A 24,427-nucleotide genomic window follows, 5' to 3' on the forward strand; every position below is an offset into this window, starting at 1 on the left:
CTCAACTTTCCTAATTTAGCCCATCTGCCTTTCCCCCATCAAACATTTCTATGAGCATTCTTGTCAGCACTAGCATCTATCAATTTCACCTTCATAAGTTTGACAGCCTACACTGGAGATTTTCTCTCCTTTCAGTTATCTTCAGCTGCGGGGGCAGCTTCACCAGAGCAATTCCTTGAGACTGACAGAATGAAGCAGTAGCATCTGTACCAGAATAAGTTACCTAAGCCTCAAGCAGAAAAAACATAACTATTGAAAACACCATCTTTACCTGTCACCTCATTCTCTCCAGCTGCCCTGTGAAGTTATCATTGAAGAATGTAAAATAGGAAAAATCACCAGTATACAACTTAAAAAGTCCGAATATTTGTTAAAAAACTCTGATAATATTGATGTTATTCACCTCTCCTGAGAAACCCACAGGCAATATTGTCCCACAAAGCATACAGGTCTACTTACCTTTCTTCGCCATTCTTTTGGTACGCCTGTTGGCAATCTGGCCACTGCTTTGAGTGCATCATGCCACTAAAAGCAAAAGCATCCAAAAATGTGTAAAATCCCCCATTAGTTTAATGGAACAGTACAGCAACATTTCCAACACTGCAGACATGCACATTCATTTCATTTTACAGCACACATTTCAGGTTTAACAGCTTAATCCATTCACAGGGAAAATATAGATTAACTACTTAATGATATAACAAAAATATAATATTCTAGGACACAAAGAATTATGAGATATCTGAGTAAACAATGAAAGCCTACTGCATTTTCCAAATATTAATGGAACAGTTCTTGATGCAGCTGCAAATAATATGCTGACATTATGATGACAGATGCACTTTTTAACTAGGGCAAGTACCTTGGCTGAAGAGAACCTAGTCCTTTATAAACTCAAGAGAAAAACGAATTTAATTACCTGCTGAAAACCATTTTGACCTAGAGATGGTTCAAGAGTGAATTTCAATTTTGTATCAACCCCTAGAAACAAAAAGGGGAAAAAAACAAAACAAAACCAAAACATGGTTATTTTCATTTAGCTCAGAAGGGGGCGGGGGAACTCCCCACAATTGAAAAACCTCAAGATTTCAGCTACATGTTTCAACAACCACATTTCAAACTGTTTCTGTGAATTCTTGACTTAACATGTACCTTGAATCCACTGTGAAGAAATACGCAGACAAAATGTTTTTAAAATGCAGTAATACCCTCTTTAATGATGTAGATCAGCACAACTCATTTCACTAAAAATCATGTAGTTCACTATTCTACAAACTGTATTTTTATACTGCAAACTATGATATGTATCCACAGAAAAAAAATATAGAGAGACAGCTTCTGTCCATCTATTTCAGCTTCTTGACATTAAGCCACTCAAAAATAATATCTAAGTTTGGGGTGCTAAAATTATTTTATTACTCAATATCAGGGTTCTACATTGGGTCAGTATTCTCATTTAAGCTCAGATTTTATTTGGGCCGTACGAGACAACTATTTTTGTTTTAAAGCACACCTGCTAATAGTCTATAAAACACAGTATTACACAAACTAATAGGATCTCGAGTTTGGCCCACGCTGGATCCTAACTGTGGCACTGGTGTGTGCCATACCACGAAGAAGAGGAACACTTTTAATTGGCTTTACATCCCACACCGCGAACGCACAGGGCTGGGGTCCTTCCCGTGCCGCTGTCCCGAGCTCGGGTGCTGAACGCCGCGTCGCACCGCACCGCCTCCCCTCCCGCCAGTGTCCCGGCATAAAGAATAAAGCCTTCCTCTATTGTTCCTCCGTAATTTAATATTATGTATTGCTCCATAGCTAAAATTAGGTTATGCATAGCTTTTCCTCTTTCTAGAGCATCAAAGCAAACATTTTTAATACATATTTTAATAGCCAAGTATAAAAAACAAACATATTTTAATCCTGTGAGGTTTTAAGTATATGAGATCAACAACAGTAATATCAGTGCTTTGGACGACTATGCCTATGAGTCTGACAGAAATCTAAACTATAGCGGCATTTGATAGTTACGGAATGTAAAATGCCTTTCAGCATTTGCATACTGAAGTGGTAATAAGTAATTTAAAAGCCTTACTGCCTGGTAAATATATATCCAAAGACCAAGCCTTCTCCTTCAAGGCTTTTTTTTTTTTTTTTTCTTTTGGTGGGGGAGAGGGAAAAGAAAGAAAATTCACACAAAACCCCAGTATTGTTTAGAATTTTTTAGCATTTTAGAATTGCATCACCGAGACCTGGGGACTGGTTCTTTCATTTGCCTGCTTCAGATTTAAAAGACATGTTTGCAGATCTAGAAAACCGAAAGCTTTAAACTATAATAGAAATTGCTTGAAAAACATTAAAGGATTAATAGTTATTCCTGGTAGTAACTGTTTATTAGCATTCTTCCCCATAACTCCACGGTACTTCAGCAGGGACTCAATAGATAAATCTCTTCAGAATAACTCAAAGCAATGTAACAATGCCTGGAACCTACTAAGATGAAATTGCATCATGTCTGTTGTAAATGCAAAAAAGTGAGTCTCACTCCCAAGCAGTCTAGTGGCAAGTACTAGAAAACTCTAATACATACGAAAAGATATCATGTCCAAGAACCCCTTTTGTTAAGGTAACAGATGTCAACATGTTGTCTAACACTGCCTTGTAGCAAAGAAACAACAGCCTTCCAAAATAATCACGTACTGATTTCCAACTCAGCAGCCAAATATTAATAACGTCACAATTTTCCAAGACTTAAAGATCCCAGTAACAACTTCTCTCTTTGTCTTACAAGCTTCCTAAGAAAGATGCAAGCAAACACAGCCAAGTCTGCACAAGATCAAGCACAATAAAATATAACCTCAGAGTAAGGCAAAACGTATCTATCATTTACATGATCATGACCATTACACAGAGGCCCAGACAGATGTCTCTCTTGACTAAATGAGAATGAAATGAGACCTTTGAACCTCCATCTACAGAAGATGTGGACAGGTGTAGACAGGTGTGATAATTACTAGAAATGAGAATAACATCACGTGATAACACCAGACTCCACGGCATATTCTCTTGAGTATGGTGAGGAATCTCTCAGTCAGGCCATTCACTGTAACTTCTTGTAGAAGCCACAGAGTTGGTGTTCCCTTATTTGTTCTCAGTTAGAAATATTCCCAAAATCAAATTATGTAATAGTTTTATGACAGGGAAGGGGAAGAGCCACAAGGAGTGAGCCACACACCATACAGGAATGGTTCCTTATTCCTATCCATGTTAAAGAATTTACATTTCCTAAAACCAAAACCTTGTTCAATAGCAAGTGGGGAAAAAAATAAAAAGCTGCAACACAAACAGTACAGACAGTGCAAGGAAAGGCTATATCCACCCAGGAACTTCCTGGGGCATCTTCATGAAGGCAACCAGCAAGCTGGGAGAAGCATTTCATTGCCTGTTATTTCTGGCACAAGAACCATCTTGCTATGTGCAGTTTCTGCACTCTTCACTGAATCTGTCCTTGGACTTGTAGCGGTTCAAGGAAATTAATGCCTATCCCTACTCCAACCTCTCCTGGCTTTCCAAACCTTTCTATTTCCATAATTCCCCTTTTCCCAACAAATCTCCCACCCCTGCGCTCCCCCCCCTCCCTTTTTTTTTTGGTAGCACTCAGTCCCATCCTTTTCAGGTTGTCCACTTTTGCCTAGATCATGACCAGCTTTTCCTCAGTGCCTTCTTCCACATACAGTCTTTTCTCCCTTACACTTTCATTGTTTGCTACATCTTACCAGCAATTCCCTTCAATTCTGCATTCAGTTGCCTCCTCCCCACAAACTAACCTAGATTCCCCAACAGCTTCCTCCCCCCTCAGTACTCTACAACCATTCAACCCTACCACAGGCCTTCTGCACCCATTGTCACTGGATTTTCCCTTTTTTGTCAATCCTCTATCTCTGGGCCATTACATAAACACATGTTCTTTGCAGAAAAGGCCCCTTGCATCCTCATGGGAACTTTTCTTCCCAGCTACTCTGCGTGGACAGCCTGGCAGACGTGTACCATATATGCAACAGTAGTTCCTACTCTTGGGGACTGTAACTGCTGTCAGTACAACTCCACACTTTTACATCAAGCCAGTCGGTCTATAGTGTCATTTGACATAGTCATACACTTTCAACTTTCATACCTAACGTGTGCAGGAATGCATTGGGAACACATACGAATTATTAGCTCCGCAAATACAAGCACACATAAAGGTACACAGGTTTGGCACCCATCAAATTTCTGAAGGGTAGAGGAATGCCAAAATAAGGCCTGTTCAATTCCCTTGCAACCAGGTCACCAGAAACCACTACAGAAAAGCTATTCTAAGAAGAGAAGAAAAGAAAAAAAACCACAAACAAGAGAGAGAAAGATAAAATCCCACATAATCCAATCCCATTAGCTTTTCCATGTAAAATACATGATGACACCTGACAACAAAAGAGGGAAGATTATACCCCAAGGATTCCCAAACTCTAGCAGCCTTCCACTGTATCATCAAAATGTAGCACAGGACCCCATAAAGTGCCACAAGAGGCGAGAAAATTGTCGTGGTCAGCAAAGTACCTACCTGAAGGAATCAAATCTCCACTCCCCAGCAACATTAAACAAAATGATGGAGCACGGTCTAGAATTTTTTCCTAAATACTAAACCAGAAAAAGCGTAGGAAGATGATCTGTTCAGATGCACATATGTGGGCTATAAAGCTATAGCTTCAAACTTACAAAGCACATCGCTGTAGGTTCTTGGCTGTACTTAAAAGCAGATGTTGAAACCTCTCCCATAGAAAGCAAATAAATATTTTAACAAAAACAAACGAGGAAAAAGGCCTGAAGCAGCTTTGTGTGCAGTGGGAGTCCAAGCTGAGGGGAAAAAGTGGCAATGTAAACTACCACCTTATTGTTGCTTGTTGTTTCAGGAAGATTCTCAGCCTTGCATTGTAATTTATCTCTAAATGTAGGTTTTCATCTTCAAAATCAGAAATAAAAGTAACATTCTGAGTAACTCTGCATGAAATCACTTCCGTCAGGAGCCAGGGCTCACTGAAATGTTATCAAAGCATACCTGAAATCTGCAGTCTACAGAAACTTCTCAACACAAAGACAGCTGATATAGACACTAAGAAAATCAGAAGAAAACTTCATTCAGCTTATTTTTTAAGGGCTCACTAGGTGCCCCATCTCCATCACTCTATGAAAGCATGCACCCTGAATGCCATTACTGTATTTACTTACGTATAAACAATATGGAAACCCCAACTCACTGGGATTTCCTAGCTTTAAGACTATAGCATTTGTGGTTATGCCTGTGACCATCTCCCCTGATCTTTGTGGGAGTGTAAGTAAAAGAATGTCATTGTCCAAATAATGTTGTAACATGGGATTTTAAAAGAAAACTGTAGGAGCAGGGGTCTGCGTGAATTATGAATCAGGAAATCTTGATAACAGCAACCCTATAAACCTATACCAGCATATATCTGAGACCTTATTAATAATAATAGCACCTGAAACTCATCTCAAGCACAAAAGGTCAGCATTGTGTGCCTGACGCACACGCAGCTAGTACAATGGGAAACTGAATCTGACATGTTTCTATGTGTTGCTCTGTTTCAGTAGACGCCAGGCTTGCATGTTTCGTAAATGCCTAGGTTTAGCCAACAGATCAACAACATTTCAGCTGCGAGTGACAGATCTAACGTTGTAAATTGAATCTAAATTTCCAATACTTCATAAAAAAACCCAAACGAGTCAATTTCGATGGTAGGCAACCAGAAAATAACGTTCAGTAACGATCACCCATCAGTGCTTCTGCCGAGAGCCCTGGTCCTTCAAAGGTTTTGGTACTGAAGCAGGACCCAGGCAAGATCGCCCGGAAGCCGATGCCTTCCCCCCGAGGCAAGGCTCGGTGGCCAATGTAGACAACACCCTACGGCAGACAAAGGCTGGCCGGGAGGAGGGGTCTTCAGCAAGTCAGGGGCTGGCAGGTTCAGGGGGGAGGCCTGGCGGGGCCGAGGGGAGCCGCAGCGCCCCGGCCTCGGCCATGCGGCGGGCAGCGCGGAGAGGCCGGCGGAAAGTGGCGGCCCGGGGGCAGAGGGGAGGGGAGGGGAACCGGGCACCGCCGAACGGCACAAAAGCGCGGCGAGGCCGGGCGGGAGGAGCGGGGAAAGGAGGAGGGAGGGCTGAAGATCAGAGCGGGGGTCCGCCGCGCGCGGAGAGCGGCAGAGCCCCCCGGGGAAGGGGACAGCGCGCTGCCGCCCCGCACGGCCCGCGGACGCTGCCGGCCTCCCCGCTGGGGCCGGGCTGGCTCCCCCGCCGGGGCCGCCTCCGCCCGCTCGCCAGCCCGGGGCGACCTCGCAGGCCCCGCCGCCCTCCCCGAGGCCGGCCCAGCCCAGGCAGCGCCGCCGCCGCGCTCCGTACACGCCGCCGCGCCTCAGGCCGCGACCGCGGCGCCTCACGCAGGCCGGGCCCCGCCGAGGCAGCCCGTGCCGCTGCGGCGGCCGGCGAGGCGCGGCCATTTGCCTCAGGCCGGTGTCGGCCGCCGCCGCCGCCCCCGGGGCGCAGCCCCCCGCCCCGCCCCGCGCCTACCCGCGGCCCTCATCGCCCTCCGGCCGCGTCCTCCTCGCTGAGCCGCCCCCGCGGGGAGGCGGCGGCCCGGGCTCCGGCCGCTCCCCCCCTCCCCGCTAAGCCGCTTACGGGACTGCAGCCGCCTCGCCGCCCAGCCGGGGGGAGCGGGTTACCTGGCTCCAAGGTGCAGAGCAGGCGCGGCGCCGTCCGGGAGATGCAGCTGCGTTTCTTGAGGACGTTGCTGAGGATGGTGCCCACGCCGCCGCCCGAGCTCTGCCGCTTCAGGCATCGCCCCCCGCGGCGCAGCGAGCCCGTCAGCCTGTCCTGCCGCATGGCAGCCCCGGCTCGCCGGGCGCCCGCCGCCAGCGGTACCCGACAGCTCGCCTAGGGCGGCAGGGCGGGGGGCATGGCGGGGCGGGGGGCCCGGCAGCGGCTCTCCCGGCTAGCGGGGAGCTGCAGTGCGGAGACGGCAGAGTCTGAGTGCGGGAGAGGAGAGGGAGGACAAGGAGAGGAGACAAGGGAAAAAAACCGGGGGGGATGGGGGGGAAAGAAGGGGGGGAAGAGCTGCTCCCGCCCACAATCCTAGCATCACTGCCTGGATAACCGGCAGCCTCTCCTCCTCCAGCACCACCTGGGATGCAGCAGGCGAAGGGCGGCGGCAGCAGCTCCGGTTAGAAGTAACGGGAGCGCAGGAGGCAGTGGTGGGGCTCGGCCGTGGCAAGGGGCTCCAGGACAGCTGCACACAGCTCACCCCGCACACGCAGCGCTGCCTCGTCTCACCTGACGCCGCTTAACAAGGGGCAACGTTAAAATTTCTGCCGAGAACAAAACGAGCTGAATGTCCAGCAAAGAGACTTCTCACATGGGATTCTGGCCTGCAGCTGGACTTGTATACGTAATCCTGCCGCCCCTTTCAAAAAGCTGTCCTGGGAAAGAGTCCCACAGGCACTACTAGACCATGGAGCACGGGGAGAGCGACGGATGTAGCGGTATCTCAGTGCCAGGGCAGGCTGGGGTCAGGTCCCGCAGCCAGGGCTGCTCAGGGTCAGCCCCAGCAGCAGCAAGAGCAAGCAGGCGCCACAGTTTCTGTGTTTCTGACTCCCAGCACAGACTTTGAACACCCTCAATTAAAATAACAGCCTTCTCTATGCATGTAAACTGCAGCAGCACTTACTACTAACAACACGCCACACACTAAATAGTTAAAAAGCAGCTCTTCAACAGCATTTTATTAGATTCATTTTCCAGTGCTATTTGACCTAATATCATCTTAAGAGGGTTTGATACAAACTTCAAACTAGTGGTTTGACTGACAAGAAGGAAAAGCATTTGAAATAATAATAGCTTTTACAATCTAAACCACTCAGCGCTTCTGTGGAAGATTTATCGCACCACATTTAGCTGGGCTCAAAGACCGAGCTACCATAAGTGTGAGTCTACCTGCCAACTTCCATAGCTTTGAAACAAGGATTTGCTCCTTTATTAAAGAGATGTTTTTCTCAGCCACATTATAAAGACAAGAGAAAACTGACAACAGATAAGCAGCAAAACCAATTATATAAAAGAGACACAATATAAACCACAAAGCAAGCCTTTTTTTAAGATCAGTTATAGCTATCTTTAGAAGTTACTGTTTCCAGAGAAGCATGATTTTGATCGTGCCTCTTTAAATATCTGGTTTGGTTTTGGAGAAAAGTCACTACATTTCAGCTGCTAGCTTGCACTCTGAATAGATAATTAAGTCTATGTGTCAGTGGTTCTTTTTTTAACAAAGGTGACACTTCCCTGCTGATACAGATGATGCAAATCACTTTATTTCAGTGCCAGCTGGAGATGACGATTTAGTGGTTAAAGCATTCAATTTGGAATGAATTAATCTCCCTAGGTGTACAGATTGTACCAATGGGACTGTAACAGAAATATTTAAATACAGAAATAACCATGTAATCTCTCTAATATTATTCTCCTCTTCTCCGAGTACCATATGCAAATAGCACCAGTGTTCTCGTATTGTTTCAAGACTGGCTAATCCAATACCACATGCTGTTGCCCAAAGTCTCAGGAGCCACAGCCAAAATTTCAGGAACCACTCATTATCCTTACAGTGAGAATCAGTCACCCCACTAAACCAAACAAAATCACGTTACCTTCAATTTTTAAACAATTACAAATCAGCTCTAAGGAAGACAATAATATTTAACTTATGATGATAACCAGCTTCTCAAAGTGAGAATTCTGTGCCTTCACTACTGCTATTTCTCATCTTGTCACTCCATAAGAAAACTGGAAACAATCAGGACAATCATTCTGTGACTTGAGACATAGCTACTTCCACCGACCAGTGTACCATTTAGAAGCTTTCCTGCATGCCAGCCAATTAACACAACATTACTCTAAAGGAAAAAAAATCAAAAGTGAATTTCAGGAGATAAAATGAAGAAGCCAAGCCATACTAATGGGTTTGATGACTCAGTGAATCATTAGCACAAATGGATTTTTAGAGACACTGATAAGCCTCCCATTAGGCACACATATACATATCTTAAGGGCAAGAGCCTAGCTTCTAGAAAAGTGAATGGCATTGGGTTTTAATCACTGATCAGGCAAAGCCTCTAATTTGCCTGTGGCAAGACGTGCTCTCCACCACTCCCTGAACTTGCAGACATCTAAGCATGACACTGCATGTCAGCAGCTTGTACAAATTTGCTGTATTCACCGCTGTTAAGCTGTAAATAAGTCTTCAACGATGGGGAAATTTCAGACAAATCACCGTAATTCCAAGTTGGTGAAAACACAACAAATTTGAACTCAAAGATGTCACTAGCCAGCATGAATTTAGTTTGATCCACCAATGCAGAGAGGTCTGGCCACTTGCACAAATCCTCACCTGCAATTACTGACAAGACAGATGACACTCAGGGGGGAAGGGGGGTGGGGGTGGGAAATCAAAGTGTTTTGGCTAGCCCAGATATTTCAGCTCCAGATATTTTGTAATAATCAACCTGAGACTTTGCTTGTTTTCTCCCTGTAGTTCATTTATTCCCTCCCACGCAACAGAGTCACTTTCTGAAAAACCTTATTTCCTCATTTGGTATCTCTTTGCAGTCTTACCACCACCTGCTAACCATGCCTTTTTAAAGTCAGTATTTCTTACGAAGTATGCTCTATTTCACACGTATAAATTGCGCAATTGTTAAGATTGGCCTGATGGTGATCGGTCTTATGATCACTGCCAGGTTTTGACATAGAGAAACCAACTCCATTTACCTTAAACCTCTCCATTTGTCAGCCCACTTCTCTTCTGTCTGCACAATGAGGTAAAACACAGGCAGCTAGAACAGGAAAATGAGCACAAGCAGACGGGGCAGCGACAGGAACAGCAGCTGAAATGGGGCCACAGACCAATCTTGCTTTTAAAGAGAAGGACACTTTTGTTTGCATGGAGCTTTAACTACCCAAATCCAGCATTACTGGAAGGCACAGTTCACTGGTTCTCTTCTGATGTGTGCAAAGATGACTGAATGTAATTAAAAGACTAAAAATAGTAAGACATCTTCAGCTGGGTCACTGTATTTCATGAACTCCACATCCTCCCCTTTATTTTCACAGAAAAGTATACAGACCTCCTGTAATTCTGATTCATACCACAACATCTCAGTAAAATAGTGAAAGTTTGGGGACAAAGCTCATTTGCCACACTTCTGGACACCTGCGTTAGCAAAAATACTTAAGGCAACATGTACCCATGAAAAAATTTATTGTATGATAATACTGTAACATGTTTCATCTCAAAGCATTTTAGAAATTGCATTTAGACAGCATCACTACACCAGCTGCTGATACAGCAAATATCAGAAAGAAATATATGTCAATAGGATGAGGGGGGAAGATGTATTGCAACCACAAGGCAAAACCCATTGTATGGGGCTTAGCAGACAGTGGCCCTAGAGTTCCATATACTGCTACAAGAGCCCACAAAATATAACCAGAAAAGGTAACCCCATTACCACTGGGCTTCAAATAGCTCTACATAAGTTAGCAAATGAAATTTTAAATCTGTACCAACACATGTTCTGGATGTGCATTGTAGTTCATCATGAGCTTCAAAAGAGAAAAGATTTCACTTTCAAATTGTAGTATATAAGAGAAAACACATGGCATGAAATATGTCCGCTTTGGAAGGAAGAAAGGATAAGGCAGTCTGAGATTCTCCCAGGAGGCAGAAGTATTTTAAATACTCGTAGCCCACTAAACCATCTTCAGCACTGGAGCACAAAATTCCTATCCTACCCAGTTCTATATGTGTTCTATTATTAAACATCCTCTGCCAAAACCAGCCCCACTTCCTTCTGCTTGATCCTAAAAGCCTAAAAACGAGCACGACCCACCTGGAGCTTCACCCTCTGCCAACACACAAGATGGAGCCATCTCTGACAGCCTGAAAAAAAGGCCTCTGGCTTGTTGAGTCTTTGACATTGAGGGGGCACAGGTCCTACAGCAATGCTACAGCGTGTGTCCTTGAACATGAAAGCCTGCAAGGTGGCACAGCTCAGCACTCCTCCCACCTCAGCCTGCAAGTCGAGCATCACCTCCTGCATTGCCAGGCTGTTACTAGACTTGCTACCTCAGGCATGGCAGCCAAGCAGATGCTCTGATCTACCAGCTAGCTGTAACTATTGTGTGGACCACCAAGCACAGAGCCTGTAGCACCATTTCACATGTCCACAGTTCATGACCGTGTGAGGAGGGAGTCTATGGGTGAGAGTGGACAAATCTGTGTTACACAGAAGGAAAAACATGATTTTGAACTAACAGATTCAGGTCTGCCACCGAGCTGGTCTCTGCTCTCAGACAAATAATGTAGGGATGTCTTTACTGGACAAGGGATGGTTCCAGAACCAATACAAAAATGAAGGTTTGGTACTGTATTTGTGCTTACAGAAGGTTCATTTTACACTCTTTCAACAAGTAGGGCTCAGGAAAATGGTGCAGTGTGTTGACACACCATAGTCTCATCAACACAGCATGAATATTTTAAACTTTTCCATTGCATTAGTCATCATTTGTATCACTTTGTACATAAGTGTCACAAAAGAGGTCAGGACCTCACTGTGCCCTAGACTGGATAGCACGAACAAAAAGAGCTGAACCAATCCTTGCCTATAAAGCTATTCAGCACAAATATAAACTACACAATGGACAGGAAATAACATCTATGATTTCCAGAAACAGAGAAACAAGATTTAAATGATTAGTCTCAGGAAACATGCCGCAGAGCTGAGAAACAAATCCAAACAAGCTCAATCCTAGTCCAATACTTCCTCTTCCTTTAGACTTCAGGCACATAGCCTTCTTACTTATTTCCCCCTTCAAACACTGACAGCACAGCAAGTACTCTTTAACACAGTCTTCTCTTGAAGGAAGCCCTAAAACAGACCACTTGTTCTTGGAGAGTTTAAGACAAACAGAGGATCTGGAGAATTTTCTTACCAAAGAGCACTCTCAAGGCCATGCAACTTTGTTTGTAGCTAAGCTGTCTGAAAGAGAACATTGCCTGCACACTGTTTAGCCACATCTGCTGAGGACTGATCTAGAGAACATCATTAAAATAGCACTGTTTAGTGTGATGTATATCTTTCAACAGGAAATTAATCTACAAGACTATTACTCCTGTAAGAAGCTCATAACTATATACACTACATGATCCTTTGACTTTGCACAATCAGGATTCAACCACGAGAACTCTAGACTCAAGATTCTTCATTATGATAATTAATGGGTTTTATTGTTGGGTTTTTTTTTACTTTTTGGGGGGTTTTTTTTGGTCATTCTCCCCCTTCCCTCTTGTACGTACTATCCACTCCTTCCTTCTGTACTACACATGTGCATATACTAGGACAGGACTGATGAGGAAAGAGAAGGTCCCTTCAACAGAGCCAGGTCTCCTTGACCCCAGCATCACCTGCCCACAAATATATGTTGCAATTTACCTTTTGGAAGTGATGGACAGTTACACAATTTACAAGTTGAATAATATTCATAATCACACTGCTTCTTGAAATTTTTGGCAGATACAATACACTCTAAGGAGTATGCCAAACTTTTCCAGCATCAGTGAAAACACTTGAAATATCATACATCTGTAATGAACGCATCTGTAAATCAGTTGTGAAAGCAGTTTCTAGCAGTTTACATCACAATGGGGTGGAGCTGTGATAACCAGTTTCCCACCCAGGAAGGCACCACGTTCATAGATAGTGAATCAGTGTAGGTAAGTGACTACAGTCCCTCAATTCATAGGTTGTTCTTAGAGGGGCACAAGATGCTTATGCAATCAGATCACATAGGTGAGAACATGAAAGCCCTCAAAAGCATCACAGGTTGCTAAAACAGAAGTACAGACAGTTCTGTAACCCCCTTGAACCTGTCTACAACCTCTCTCCATTTGTACACACATAGCTATTTCCATGAATGAAGGAGGCAGGGAAAGACTTGACATCTGTACAGTACCAGGGCTAAGGCCAATGGAACAGCAGAACTGCATGTACCTGTCTCCCAGACCTACACTCAGTCCAGTAGAGCATGAAGCCCCTGTTTCCCCGAGTTCTTCAGGAAGCCACTAAGCAGTAAGCTAGATTTTTTTCTTAAACCTGTCACTACAATACAATCACACTGAAAAGTAGTAATAGATTAATATTCAAATGCTTTACATCACAAATTATTAACTCTCCTGTGTCACCAACTTTTACCATCGCAACATTAAAAAGTGGGTATTCCGCGGCATCTGCAATTCCTAGGTCAAACTGGTTTTAAGGATAGAGGAACTAAATTTGCTGGTAATTCAGCAATGCTGAGGCACACAAGTGACAGCAACCAGTGCCAATGGGCTGGGTGCAAAGGGTAGCCTATTTCACTCCAGGCCCATCACTGGCAACTGACTGTTCTCAGAGCTTAACAGGGGAGAATTGAAAGAATTCCTGAAAAATAGAAACCGACTTGTTTTTTAAACATCATGCACCACAGATCAGAGACACTGCAAATATTTCAGAAGAAAAAAAAAAAATCTACTCTGACAATACAAAATAGATGCAATGTGGAAACCTTTATCTTAGCATAGGGTTCAATGCCTGCACTAAAAGGACAGGCAGAGATTTAACTTGGACCTATCCATGCAGGAAACAAAAAGCGGCTTAAATATAGCATTGCTTGATCACAAGACAGAAGTTAGTTCCCCTTATTGTGCCAGTAATAGAGGACAACAAACTTGCACAACTGAGTATGCCCAACAATCTATTAAAGCTATTTGTATCCACTGCAGTGCCCATAAATCCTAATTCTGGGCTGCAGCGCTATTGCAGTAGGTGCTGGACAAGCAGAACTAAAAACAGGCTGCCTGCTTTAAAAGAAAGAAGAGAAAAAACCCCCACACATTAGCATATGGAGGAGCACAGGGAGACAGCTAGATGACATTGGAATGCATAGTGGACAGCAGTCTTAATATATGATCTGCTACTGTGCTTCTGTAGACTTTATGGCAAAGATGAGTAACAAGGGACACACACAAAGGCATAAGGTCAATAAGAGGGCTGAAGGAGGGATTAGATTTTAATCATCAACTCAAGTTCAACATGGCTAAACGTCTAAAAGGAAATACCAACATGGGGGAAACTGAGAAGGTGCTTGTTTTAAAATATGTGTAGGATGGAGGTAGGAGGCATGAGATAACCCTGAATACTGAGTAAGAAATGACAGGGGTGTGACAACAGAAAAGAGAAGGCTGTGAAGAGCTTCGGATACTAAAGCAATGAGAGCAAGATATTGACTAGATCTACGGTGACCTAAAGGGAAGCACAGGCACCTAGCACTCTTGCAAATACCTGTGTACAAACACCAGAATGCAGGTGTGTTAACTGCAAGCTGAAGTCCACTGCTACATTTCATTCTTTGTACATATATATATATATAGGTTATCTTCCAAAAGGACAAAAGTACAAAAAAAAGTTTGCAGAAGCTTTCTATGTCCCAAACGCTCCCAAAAAGCTCTTAACCACAGAAAAATGGTAAGTGGATGGATCTTTTCCTGTTGTGAAACTGGAGGGGGAGGTGTGGTGGAATTCAACAACATACAGGTTTCTTAGTATTTTTTTCTAATTTGGTTCAACTGTACAAACAAACTCAAAAGTTATAATCGCCATTTGAGGAGCACAGTGATCTATGTTGTCCTGATGAAGAAAATAAATGAAATGGAAGGGGGGGCGTGTGTGTGTGCGCCCAAGGAGTCCATTTATTTTACTTAACGTCTTCATGTGCCGACTGTAACTGTAGAGCAGATCATACACAGATTAAGTTGTATCTCATGAGCAAGGTAAAAGACATGTCATGCAAGGACTGCTAAAGTAACAATCTATTTTAACTGCTGTACTAACCAGCAGCATAAAGTCTACAGTTAACAACAGGAATAAAAGTCATAGCAATGTTTACATGCTCAATAAAGTAAAGAGAGGACCTTTTAAATTAAATACAAAGTAATGAACTGAAGTGAGGTCTCAGAGAGCAAACACCCTTTTTTGTCAGAGAAATTAACTGTCTCTACTGAATCATAATTAAAGATGCTATTTTGGTAAGGAACATAAGAAGAAAAATCACTGAAGAGGCCTACATAAAAACACTGCTGAAAAGCATGATCGTAAAAATTAGGAAGCGTTCCCTAACCTTGCTAAACAATATGAAGTAAATGAATATCTTGGCCAGTATTCGCACCCCAGAATCCTGCTTAAATGCTACATGGTCATTTAAAAAATAAATAAATCACCAAGTCAGCAGAAAAACTAATGCAACATATGAAAAAAGTAATTCTGACAGGTACAATTTGTAGGCATGCTTAAGATATTTGCTGACAAATGGAGGTCATAGCAGATTGCAGGCTCCCAGCTCTAAAACTGAGCTGCTCGTCCTTTATTAGAATGTGATTATTTGCTTAGCATCTGGCATAGAAATTGAATTTTACAGTGTGGATCACCAGCTTCATTGGTTATTTCAGAAACAGCAAGATTTTAACCCCCCCAAAATAATTAAAGAAAGCAAAACAACGCTATGTCCCCAAGGCAGGATTTATCCACAGACAGAACACTTTCAAAGCTCTGATATTAAAAAACGATTGCCAAAGTTAGAAAAGTTACTAGCCCCAAAAAAGAGCTTCAAGAAAAAGAGCACTTTAAAATCTGAGGTTCTCATTTAATATTTCCTCCAGAGCTGCTCCAGCACAGAATTATAAGCAGGACTAGTGATCCAAACAGACTAAGTTCACAGCCCACTTCTCTAGCATCTTGTTTTTAAATGGCAGGATTATCTCACAAAGCTGCAGAAACATAGCTGCTATTACCGCCTGATGCTCCATAAATCAGTCTATTCCTAGTCCTAATTATGCCAAGCAGCTGTTATCCTCCACTTGATCTCTAGTATCCAGGATATCTTTTCTTCAAAGACTAACTCAACCAATATCTGGAAATAAAATGCTGTGTTAAAGGCCATGTACCCCACTGGGCATTTTCAGTGAAGCCCCATTAACCCTCCTACAAGTTCACAATGGTAAGAAAACAAAAAAAAAAAAAAAAAAAAGGCATTTAATTAGGGAAAAGAACAGCACAGTTACTTGTACCAAAGTGTAATCCCCAGAAGAATAAAAAAAGGAGGCAGAGCTAAGCTAGACAAGTGTGAAAGACTATGCGTACAATCTAATTGCACAACTTTTTATCTCAGGCTGTTTCCACATCCAAAAGCTTGTCAGAGAAAGATTAAAGATTGCAATGACATGGTATTATAGTTAGGCAGCTCACACAACCACCCCTGCTGTGAGCTTATACACACAAATAAATCCTTACATCTTGATTGTCTGATGTTTACCATAGATGCCATGGCTTTTTGCTGCCTGCAGAATTGTAGCAGGATCTGCCATCAGTTCAGAAGTGACTAAAGGATTTGCAAAATATGAATGCAGTCAGGTGCACTTCTCACACATCGCTCCTTCACACAGCCTTTGGCAGCAATGGCCATACAGCCAGTTTCATCGCAAATTCCCATTTAATGCAATGAACTCCTAGATTACACCCTGGATGCTGACAGCACCTCACAGCAAAGAACATGACCACTTTTGTACACAGACCTGTGGGCTGAGCCCTTTGCTCAGCTGGGCCCTGCACCCCACTCCTCCATCTCCAGCCAACACTCACCCTGCCGCAGGCAGACACACTGGGCTGGAGTGGGATGAGCTCAGTTTCACACTCTTCCAGAACCTATGTGGAAATCAGCACCTCATTTAACCACAATAATTCTCGAGTGACTAAATAAACGCATCGCTTTTCCAGTTTTTCAGGGAACTATCAGATTAACCAAACTTTACCACTGATCAGGTATCCATCTGAACAGCTGCAAATGAGCAGAGGGAACAGTGGTGCCTGACAGTTACTTCTGATGTCATGACTAACCCACAGGGAGTGTAGACAGAGAACAGATTGTTCTGACTGTTGACAGCAAACAGCAGCATCCTTCCTTCAGGTAACTGCATGCCTCCTCAGTTCGAGCTGATCAAATTCCACCTTCCAAAGTTACTGCAGTACTAGAGAAATAAGATATCACTGGTTTGAGAACCACTTTGCTCAGAAAAAATATTATTATGTAATACAAGTATTATTTAGCAAGTAATCAAAAAAGCACACAAAAATATATCACAGTAATCCCTATTTCTAATACTCAAGAAGTATTTTATGTAACTAGTACTATCCAGTATGTCAACTTTTCACGGCACAGCTGTGAAAAGTGTAATTCAGTGCACTCAGAACTCTACACGCCTCACAAAACTTACCCTGCCAGGTCAGCTACCACTTTGCAACAGCAGCAGTGTTACAGTTACACAGTATGGAAAAGAAGCCAAGCAGTCAACCTCCGAGTTGTATGCCTACCCAAAATAAACACAGTCTCAGGTGTAGCACTAACTCAACCATTTCACTGTTGTCACAGCTGCTAGCACACTGACAAAGAGTATTTACATCCTATACCAAATGTTGCTGGACAAGAATCTGGTGATTCTGCAATCTATACTGAATTCCTATACTGAACAATATGCATTTTCTGTTGCAAACTGGGCCTAGATTTAGCAGTCAGATAATTGCTTACAAAAGGATTTACTGAATTTCCTGTTCAGGTCCATGATAAGCAATATAGTATTTATTCTACAAGAATAAGTTTTTATATTGTAATCCAGCTGTTACTATCCCATCAAGTTTCTACAGAATCAAATAAAAAATACTGTGGAGCTACTTATTTGGGAGGGACAGAGAGGAAAAAAGAAAACTAGTTGAAGTTAGATAAGCAATGGCTGACGCTTGCCACCTCAGGTGACTATTACAGGATGCCCCTTTCACCTTAGCAGCAGAGGCCAACCACAAAACATACCTACACAACACACTTCAGACAGGTCAGTTTACCCCCACCTCACCCTCAACCCAGATATCTGCTGTTTCCCAGGACAGTTATTCCAAACGGGAGAGAATGAAAGATGCAGTGGTACAGCTCTGAATTTCACTGACCCATAGTTTACACAGAAGTGGGCCACCACAGCTGGTTGACCAGGGTCTCCCAGGTCTCACCACACTCTTTGGGTGAAGGCCTGGTATCTCCCAAATGGTAAGCTGCTGTACTCAGCAGCCACTTCCTTCTGCATGAGGCACATTTGGGGCTAAGTTTGAGGCTCAAACAGGCAGAAGAGAACAGGCAGCTGAAGGTTCTTTCAGAGAGGAGTGCCTGAGGTCTGCTGCTCATTTGCTTCCACCTAGTCCTGAAGCCCTGGCACCTCCCTTTCCCAGGAAAATCCCACCCCTCCAGAGACAGCAGCTCACTGAACTGGAAAATGAGCAGCAGCAGTGCCCCAGGAGGTAGCACCTCCCTCAAGGAGGTAAGGGTCTCTTGGTCATCAGGCTCCACACTGTCTCTAGAAATTTACCAGCAGTAGCAACCCCAACTCTGAATGTGGCCAATCTCCTATTAAAAGTAGCAGTGGAATGATACTTTTAAAAAAGCATCAGTCAGGTATATTCATCAAGCCCAGCGACACTTGAAACTAAGTACCTAGACCCTGAACAGACTTCCAGAGTTTGTGACAAAAGCAATCCTACCTCAGGATCCTGCCACTAGTCAAAGCAGCTGCCAAGACAATTTGCTTAGTTAAATCCTGAAGAATGTAGCTGAAGGAGCCCATAATAAAAGCCATTTTTGAGAACTGCGGAATTTTTAGCCCATGATGGAATATAAGATGGCATTCTGTTCAGAGCAGGCAGGGAGGTATTTTTGATGGAGGTAGGACTTCAGCAGCCAGAGTTAGGGACAAAGCAGCACAGTATGAAGTATGTGACATGGAAAAGTAAGGATTCATATAATCCCTAAAGACGCAGAAGAAAAATCTATGGCTTAGGAATGCATGCCAGCTCCTCAGCTCCCTAAATGCTGGCAATCCCAGGGCTGAACAGCCATGGAGTGAGCTGCAGAGATAGCTGGCTGCACGTTCCCTGGAGGATCTCCGTAACAAAGCTGGTTGGAACCACTTTAATGAAGAGCTCTGCCATAGAATACCAGCTTGTGGAGAGCAAAGTCCTTCACAGCAGAATGTTAACTTTGATGGCAACAATTTCCAAATGCTAAAAGCATAATTTTTATTCTTTTTAGGATTAAACATTTTAACATCTTAAAAATGGCTCGTTACATAACATGAAATGAAAAAGGGTGAGATGTCAAAATCTGAACAAAGCATTTTAGTTCAAAATGTAAGCTTTCAGAATTTTGCTTCATAAGCAACTGACTTCTGTGAGTGGGTGTTTTATTTCATGCTGGAACAAGATATTTTAGTTGCTGTAACCTTAAAGCAGAATTTCCCTCAAAGTGAGGACTCCAGGCTCTATACTGTTCTAAGCACTAGGTTTTGTCATCTTTTGAATCTGATTTTCTGCAGTGGCACAGACCAGAACAACTTTTCAGTGAAGATACGACCAAGTCAGAAAAACGTCAAGTGGTACAGAATAAGGGGTAGATACTGTTCTGGTTTTGGCTGGGATAGAGTTAAATTTTCTTCTTAGTAGCTGATGCAGTGATGTGGTTTGGATTTGGTGTAAGAATGGTGTTGATAACACACTGATGGTTTTGGTTGTTGCTGGGTAGCATTTATATTAGGTCAAGGACTCTTCAGTTTCTTGGGCCCTACAAGCAAGAGGGCTGGAGGGGCACAGGGAAATTGGGAGGCAACACAGCCAGGACAGATGACTCAAACTAGTCAAAGGGATATTCCATACCGTATGACATCATGCTAAGTATATAAGCTGGGGGAAGAAGGAGGAAGGTGGGAACATTCAGAGTGATGGAGTCTGTCTTCCCAAGTACCTGTTACACATGATGGAGCCCTGCCTTCCTGGAGATGGCTGAACATCTGCCTGCCCATGGGGAGTGGTGAATGAATTCCTTGTTTTGCTTTGCTTATGCACATGGCTTTTGCTTTACCTATTAAACTGTCTTTATCTCAACTCAGATGTTTCCTAGCTTTTACTCTTCCAATCCTCACCCCCATCCTGTGAAACTGTGGGGGGAGTGAATGAGTGGCTGCGCAGTGTTTAGTCGCCAGCTGGGGTTAAATCACAACAAGGGCTTACCAACGCTACTGCTCATCAAGTGATCAAAGGTATATAAACTTACTACCTACAAGATCCATGCTCTGTGTGTACCCCACCCCCCATCAACAGCACAACTACACTTTAAGTCTGGGAACTTAGTTGATAGTTCTCTAGAAGAATATCCTGTGAGAGGCAACGGAGCAGCACCGGGCTGCACCACAATTTTACTGACTTGCTGCTCTGTTAAACTACTTCCACTCACACTGCTTCCGTGAGTCTCCAAGCTGGCTGCGCTACTCAAAGATCAGTTCCAAGATCATATTCTCATCAGAAGAAAGTAACCACTACCTAAAACCATACCAGGATTACTCAGTTAGTGATTACTTGTCAGCCTTTAGCACACAGATAATGCTTTCCATGTGGGTAACTTCCAACAGTACATAAAATACTGTGGTAGTAAACTCTCAATGGCATTTAAGAACAGAAATTGTTGCCCTTGCAAAACATCAACATCCTGTTCAGTGTTCCACACTGTTAGTATTATATTTGGTAACACTCACTTTTCTTTCTCCCAGACCCCCTAACAGATATCCATAATACACAATCTAATTTACATTTGCAAATACTAAAGATGACATACACCTACTCCTCGAAACACTTCTTCATGACCTAGTGCACAGCAATGAATTATGCTGTTTGCAGTCCTTCTCCTCCAAGCCTAATATTAAAAGGAAAGTAATCCTTCTCAGTCCAGGCTCCCATTGCAATGGAATAAGCTTTCAGATTTCCCAGAACCTCAGCTGGCTGAAGCAGAGTGAAATATGATAATCAAACAGCAGGTAATTTTATATTGCCCACTCTAGTTGATTCTTCTGAAGGGCTCACCAGTAATATTACTAGATGTCACACAACTTATTAATAATGCTAGATAACAATGAACATGTCTGGTAAGACCACACTTATGTCTACAGTCATTTTCCCTCATGCACAGTCCATACACAAAAGACTGGAAGGTGAATGTCAACCATCCAGATCAAAAGAACTGCTGCCCAGTGGTCCAATGCAGCTTACGGACCAACCACACAGCCCCCATCCCCACTGAGCCAAGCTCCGGCATCCCTAAATACAGGTTGTCTCTGTTTTTAACTGTCCCATTACCTCACTCCCGGCAAACCAGCACAAGACACAGAATGAACTACAAAATCCTTGTTAACTAATCCTCAGTCTACCTCCACGTCTTGAGTCATAAATAACAGAGAAAGCCTTCACTCTACGCAGCATAACTGTTTGACAAAAATAGCAATAAAAATTCAATAGCAATATTCTATTTATTTACACATGTATTGCTACAAATTCTTTAGTCAGTTGCCTAAAGAAAATTCAGCCTACCTTTGGCAACAGCTTAAGCAAACACCTTCAGATGACTATGACATTTTCAAGCTCACAATTCTGTTCCATTCCATTTCCCTTTCCCCACCAAAAGGCTTCAAAGGACAAAAGATCAGCTGGAACTAAATTAAGAACAATTCATTAGGAAAAACAAGAAGTAGCCACAAGCAACATTTCTTAAGTATGCATTTCAAGAAGCCAAGCATCAATTTTAAGGATCAAATTCATGAGCACCCACAAAGGGTACACACTAGTAATGTTACCAAGCACACAAATACAGATGAGGTAACAAGAAAGCTACTGAACTGAAACATGCAGCCAATTGAGTCATTTGAGGATGACTCACAGGAAATCAGACTCCACAAGATGCAAACCTCCTATTCTAACCTCATCAAAGGAGGAATGTACTTTCAACAGATAAGTAAATAGTTATTGCTATAAAAAGTGACTGAAGCAGATTCATCTGGCTGTAGACATCAGAGCTACTGAGTTAAATTTAAAATGTATTAGACCAACACCTTGAAAACGAGACATGGTTTTCTAAATGAATGACCTGTTTCACATCCACTTGGAAATCTAAATTAAGAGTTGGAGATTAACACAGCAAGTACATGATACTCACTCCTTTAATTGGAAATGAAACACTGGAAATCGCACAGATATTAGTATTTTTAAGTTTAATACAGAACATCCTTCTCTATATATTTCAGACATTAAAGTGAGGAACATGAAAAGCAAACACAAGCTTAAAATTTGGCCCCTAATTTATAACAATGGAGATTTGAGGGCAGAGGGTGTTGGCAAAATTGCCACAGTAGCAGCATTCACCGAGTAACTCAATTCTTCATAAAGAAAGAAAAAAAATTAAACCAGGCTAAAAGAGGTGTTCCAGGTTCAAGCATATTTATACAACTGCAACAGTACATCAAACTACTGGGAGGCGAGTGGGGAAAGACAGATAAGCCACATGCATGATTTGACCTGCATGAATATTACATAGGTACACAAGTGCTTGTCCCATGTTACAAGACATCTGATCCAGAGTGATAATCATAGAATCATATCATTGAATACCAGGTTGGAAGGGACCTCAAGGATCACATGGTCCAACCTTTCTTGGCAAAAGCAGGGTCTAGACAAGATGGCCCAGCTGAATCTTAAAAGTGGCTAATGCTGGGGAACCCACCACTTCTCTGGGGAGATTATTACAATGGCTGATTGATCTCATTCTGAAAAATCTTCCCCTCCTCCAAGAACCTCATGAAGTTCAAGTTCAATCAAATCAATATTAGCTGTGTTAACAGTTCACAGTATACTGTATTAAAGCTGTTCTTAGACCTTTAATCAAAATTTCATCCTATGAACTAAAATTTGTGAATGTTTGCCTTTGTTTTTTAAGAAATGTAGAGGGAAGAAGAAAGATGGAGAAAACAGGTGAGCAGATAATTAGTGCATGCAGGAAAAAAAACAAGGAAGAACATATGAAAGAGACCAAGGAACAATGTGAAGAAAACTCAGAGATGGGGAGTAGTCTGACTGACAGCTAGCACTACCACTGCAGGGTAGACAAGACACAGGGAAGAGGAAAAAGGAACACGGCTGAGAAGTGCAATATTTAAAGACTGGGATCAAGTGAGAAAAGCTAACGAAGAGTTAGGAAGGGGGGAAAAAAGTAGAAAATGGGACAGGACACACAGATGTGGCAGGACTGAAGCTAAAGAGAAACTCTGGAGGGAGGGAACGAGGAGACAGAAAACAGAAGTTTAATCTAGATGTTGAAGTACTTCTGCATATCTAAATTGCACTCATCCAGTTTCCTCTGAGTGAGTTCCATACACTGTGAGGAGAGTTGATGCTACAGAGACAGTAACATGTTCTCAGAAGTTGAGGAGACTTCATAGCCCAGACATCTACCAGGAAACTCAGTCCATCCCCTGGGAACCATGTAGGGTACTAATCTGTGTGCAGATGCCAGTTTGTGCTGAGCGTCTATCCAGTTAAGATGCACTTAAAGAGATCACAAGTATTGCTAGTAAGTATATAAACAAACTTCTGAATATCTGTAGCTGGACTCCGAAACGGTCAGCTCACTGAGTCAGAAGCTTCTGAATAACCTCCACAACCATGTGGGAATTAATGATCTCAGTTAGAATTAAGAAGCCATGTGTCACCATTTTTCATCTACTTCACATATGGAACCTATTACTTCTTTTGTGAACAACATTTGTTTGACTGACTTTAAATCTTTTCATCCAATCATGGCCTGACCACATTTGTAAAGTACTTCCCTCCACGTTTAAAGAAAGGATATGAAAGCCATCAACCTATGAAAACCAGAGACGCATCTCTATCTCTGCACAAAATAAAATATTCTGTCTCCCTCTACTGGCTCTGCATTCAATCAAACCAGGAGGAGAAAAACTAGAAAGCTAATGTTTATTGTTATCTTGGAGAATTCTATTCAGGAGGCAATGCTGAAATAATGGAAGAATGATACTTATCCTTAATCGTAGTTTCTAAAACAGTATTACAACACAGCATACTAAAAGTCTTTCTGAACACAGCATGAGACCCATTTAAAGTTATGGTGCTATGTACCTATAATAGCTACACAGCACCAATGCAAAATTTTATACTGAATTATTTCTCCATAAAAAATACAAGGGAATATTAATGAACTTTCTGTTAATATAACTTCAACTTATTCTATATTGAATCAGATTTAAGCATTCCTGCTTGCTTCCAACCAGACTGAGCAACAATTGAGCTGGATGATTTTACTTTTAAGTAAT

General features: G+C 42.7%; 1 protein-coding gene across 7 annotated transcripts in view; it reads right to left on the reverse strand.

Annotated features, from left to right (window-relative positions):
• The window catches only part of TBC1D30 (TBC1 domain family member 30), a 58,288-nt gene that overhangs the window by 27,123 nt on the left and 6,738 nt on the right, over positions 1-24,427 (reverse strand). For 4 of the 7 annotated variants that reach the window (XM_037388918.1, XM_037388920.1, XM_037388919.1 and 1 more), the window contains 2 exons: positions 920-981; positions 460-525 (listed from right to left, as the gene is read on the reverse strand). In XM_037388918.1, coding sequence (XP_037244815.1) covers positions 460-525; positions 920-981 — 128 coding nt within the window. Of the gene's footprint in view, positions 1-459; positions 526-919; positions 982-6,615; positions 6,680-6,767; positions 7,070-24,427 lie in introns of those variants that run through there. The other 3 variants (XM_037388922.1, XM_037388921.1, XM_037388923.1) reach the window with 2 other exon arrangements.

This window comes from Falco rusticolus, chromosome 5, assembly GCF_015220075.1.
Source record: "Falco rusticolus isolate bFalRus1 chromosome 5, bFalRus1.pri, whole genome shotgun sequence".
NCBI classification, from domain to species: domain Eukaryota; kingdom Metazoa; phylum Chordata; class Aves; order Falconiformes; family Falconidae; genus Falco; species Falco rusticolus.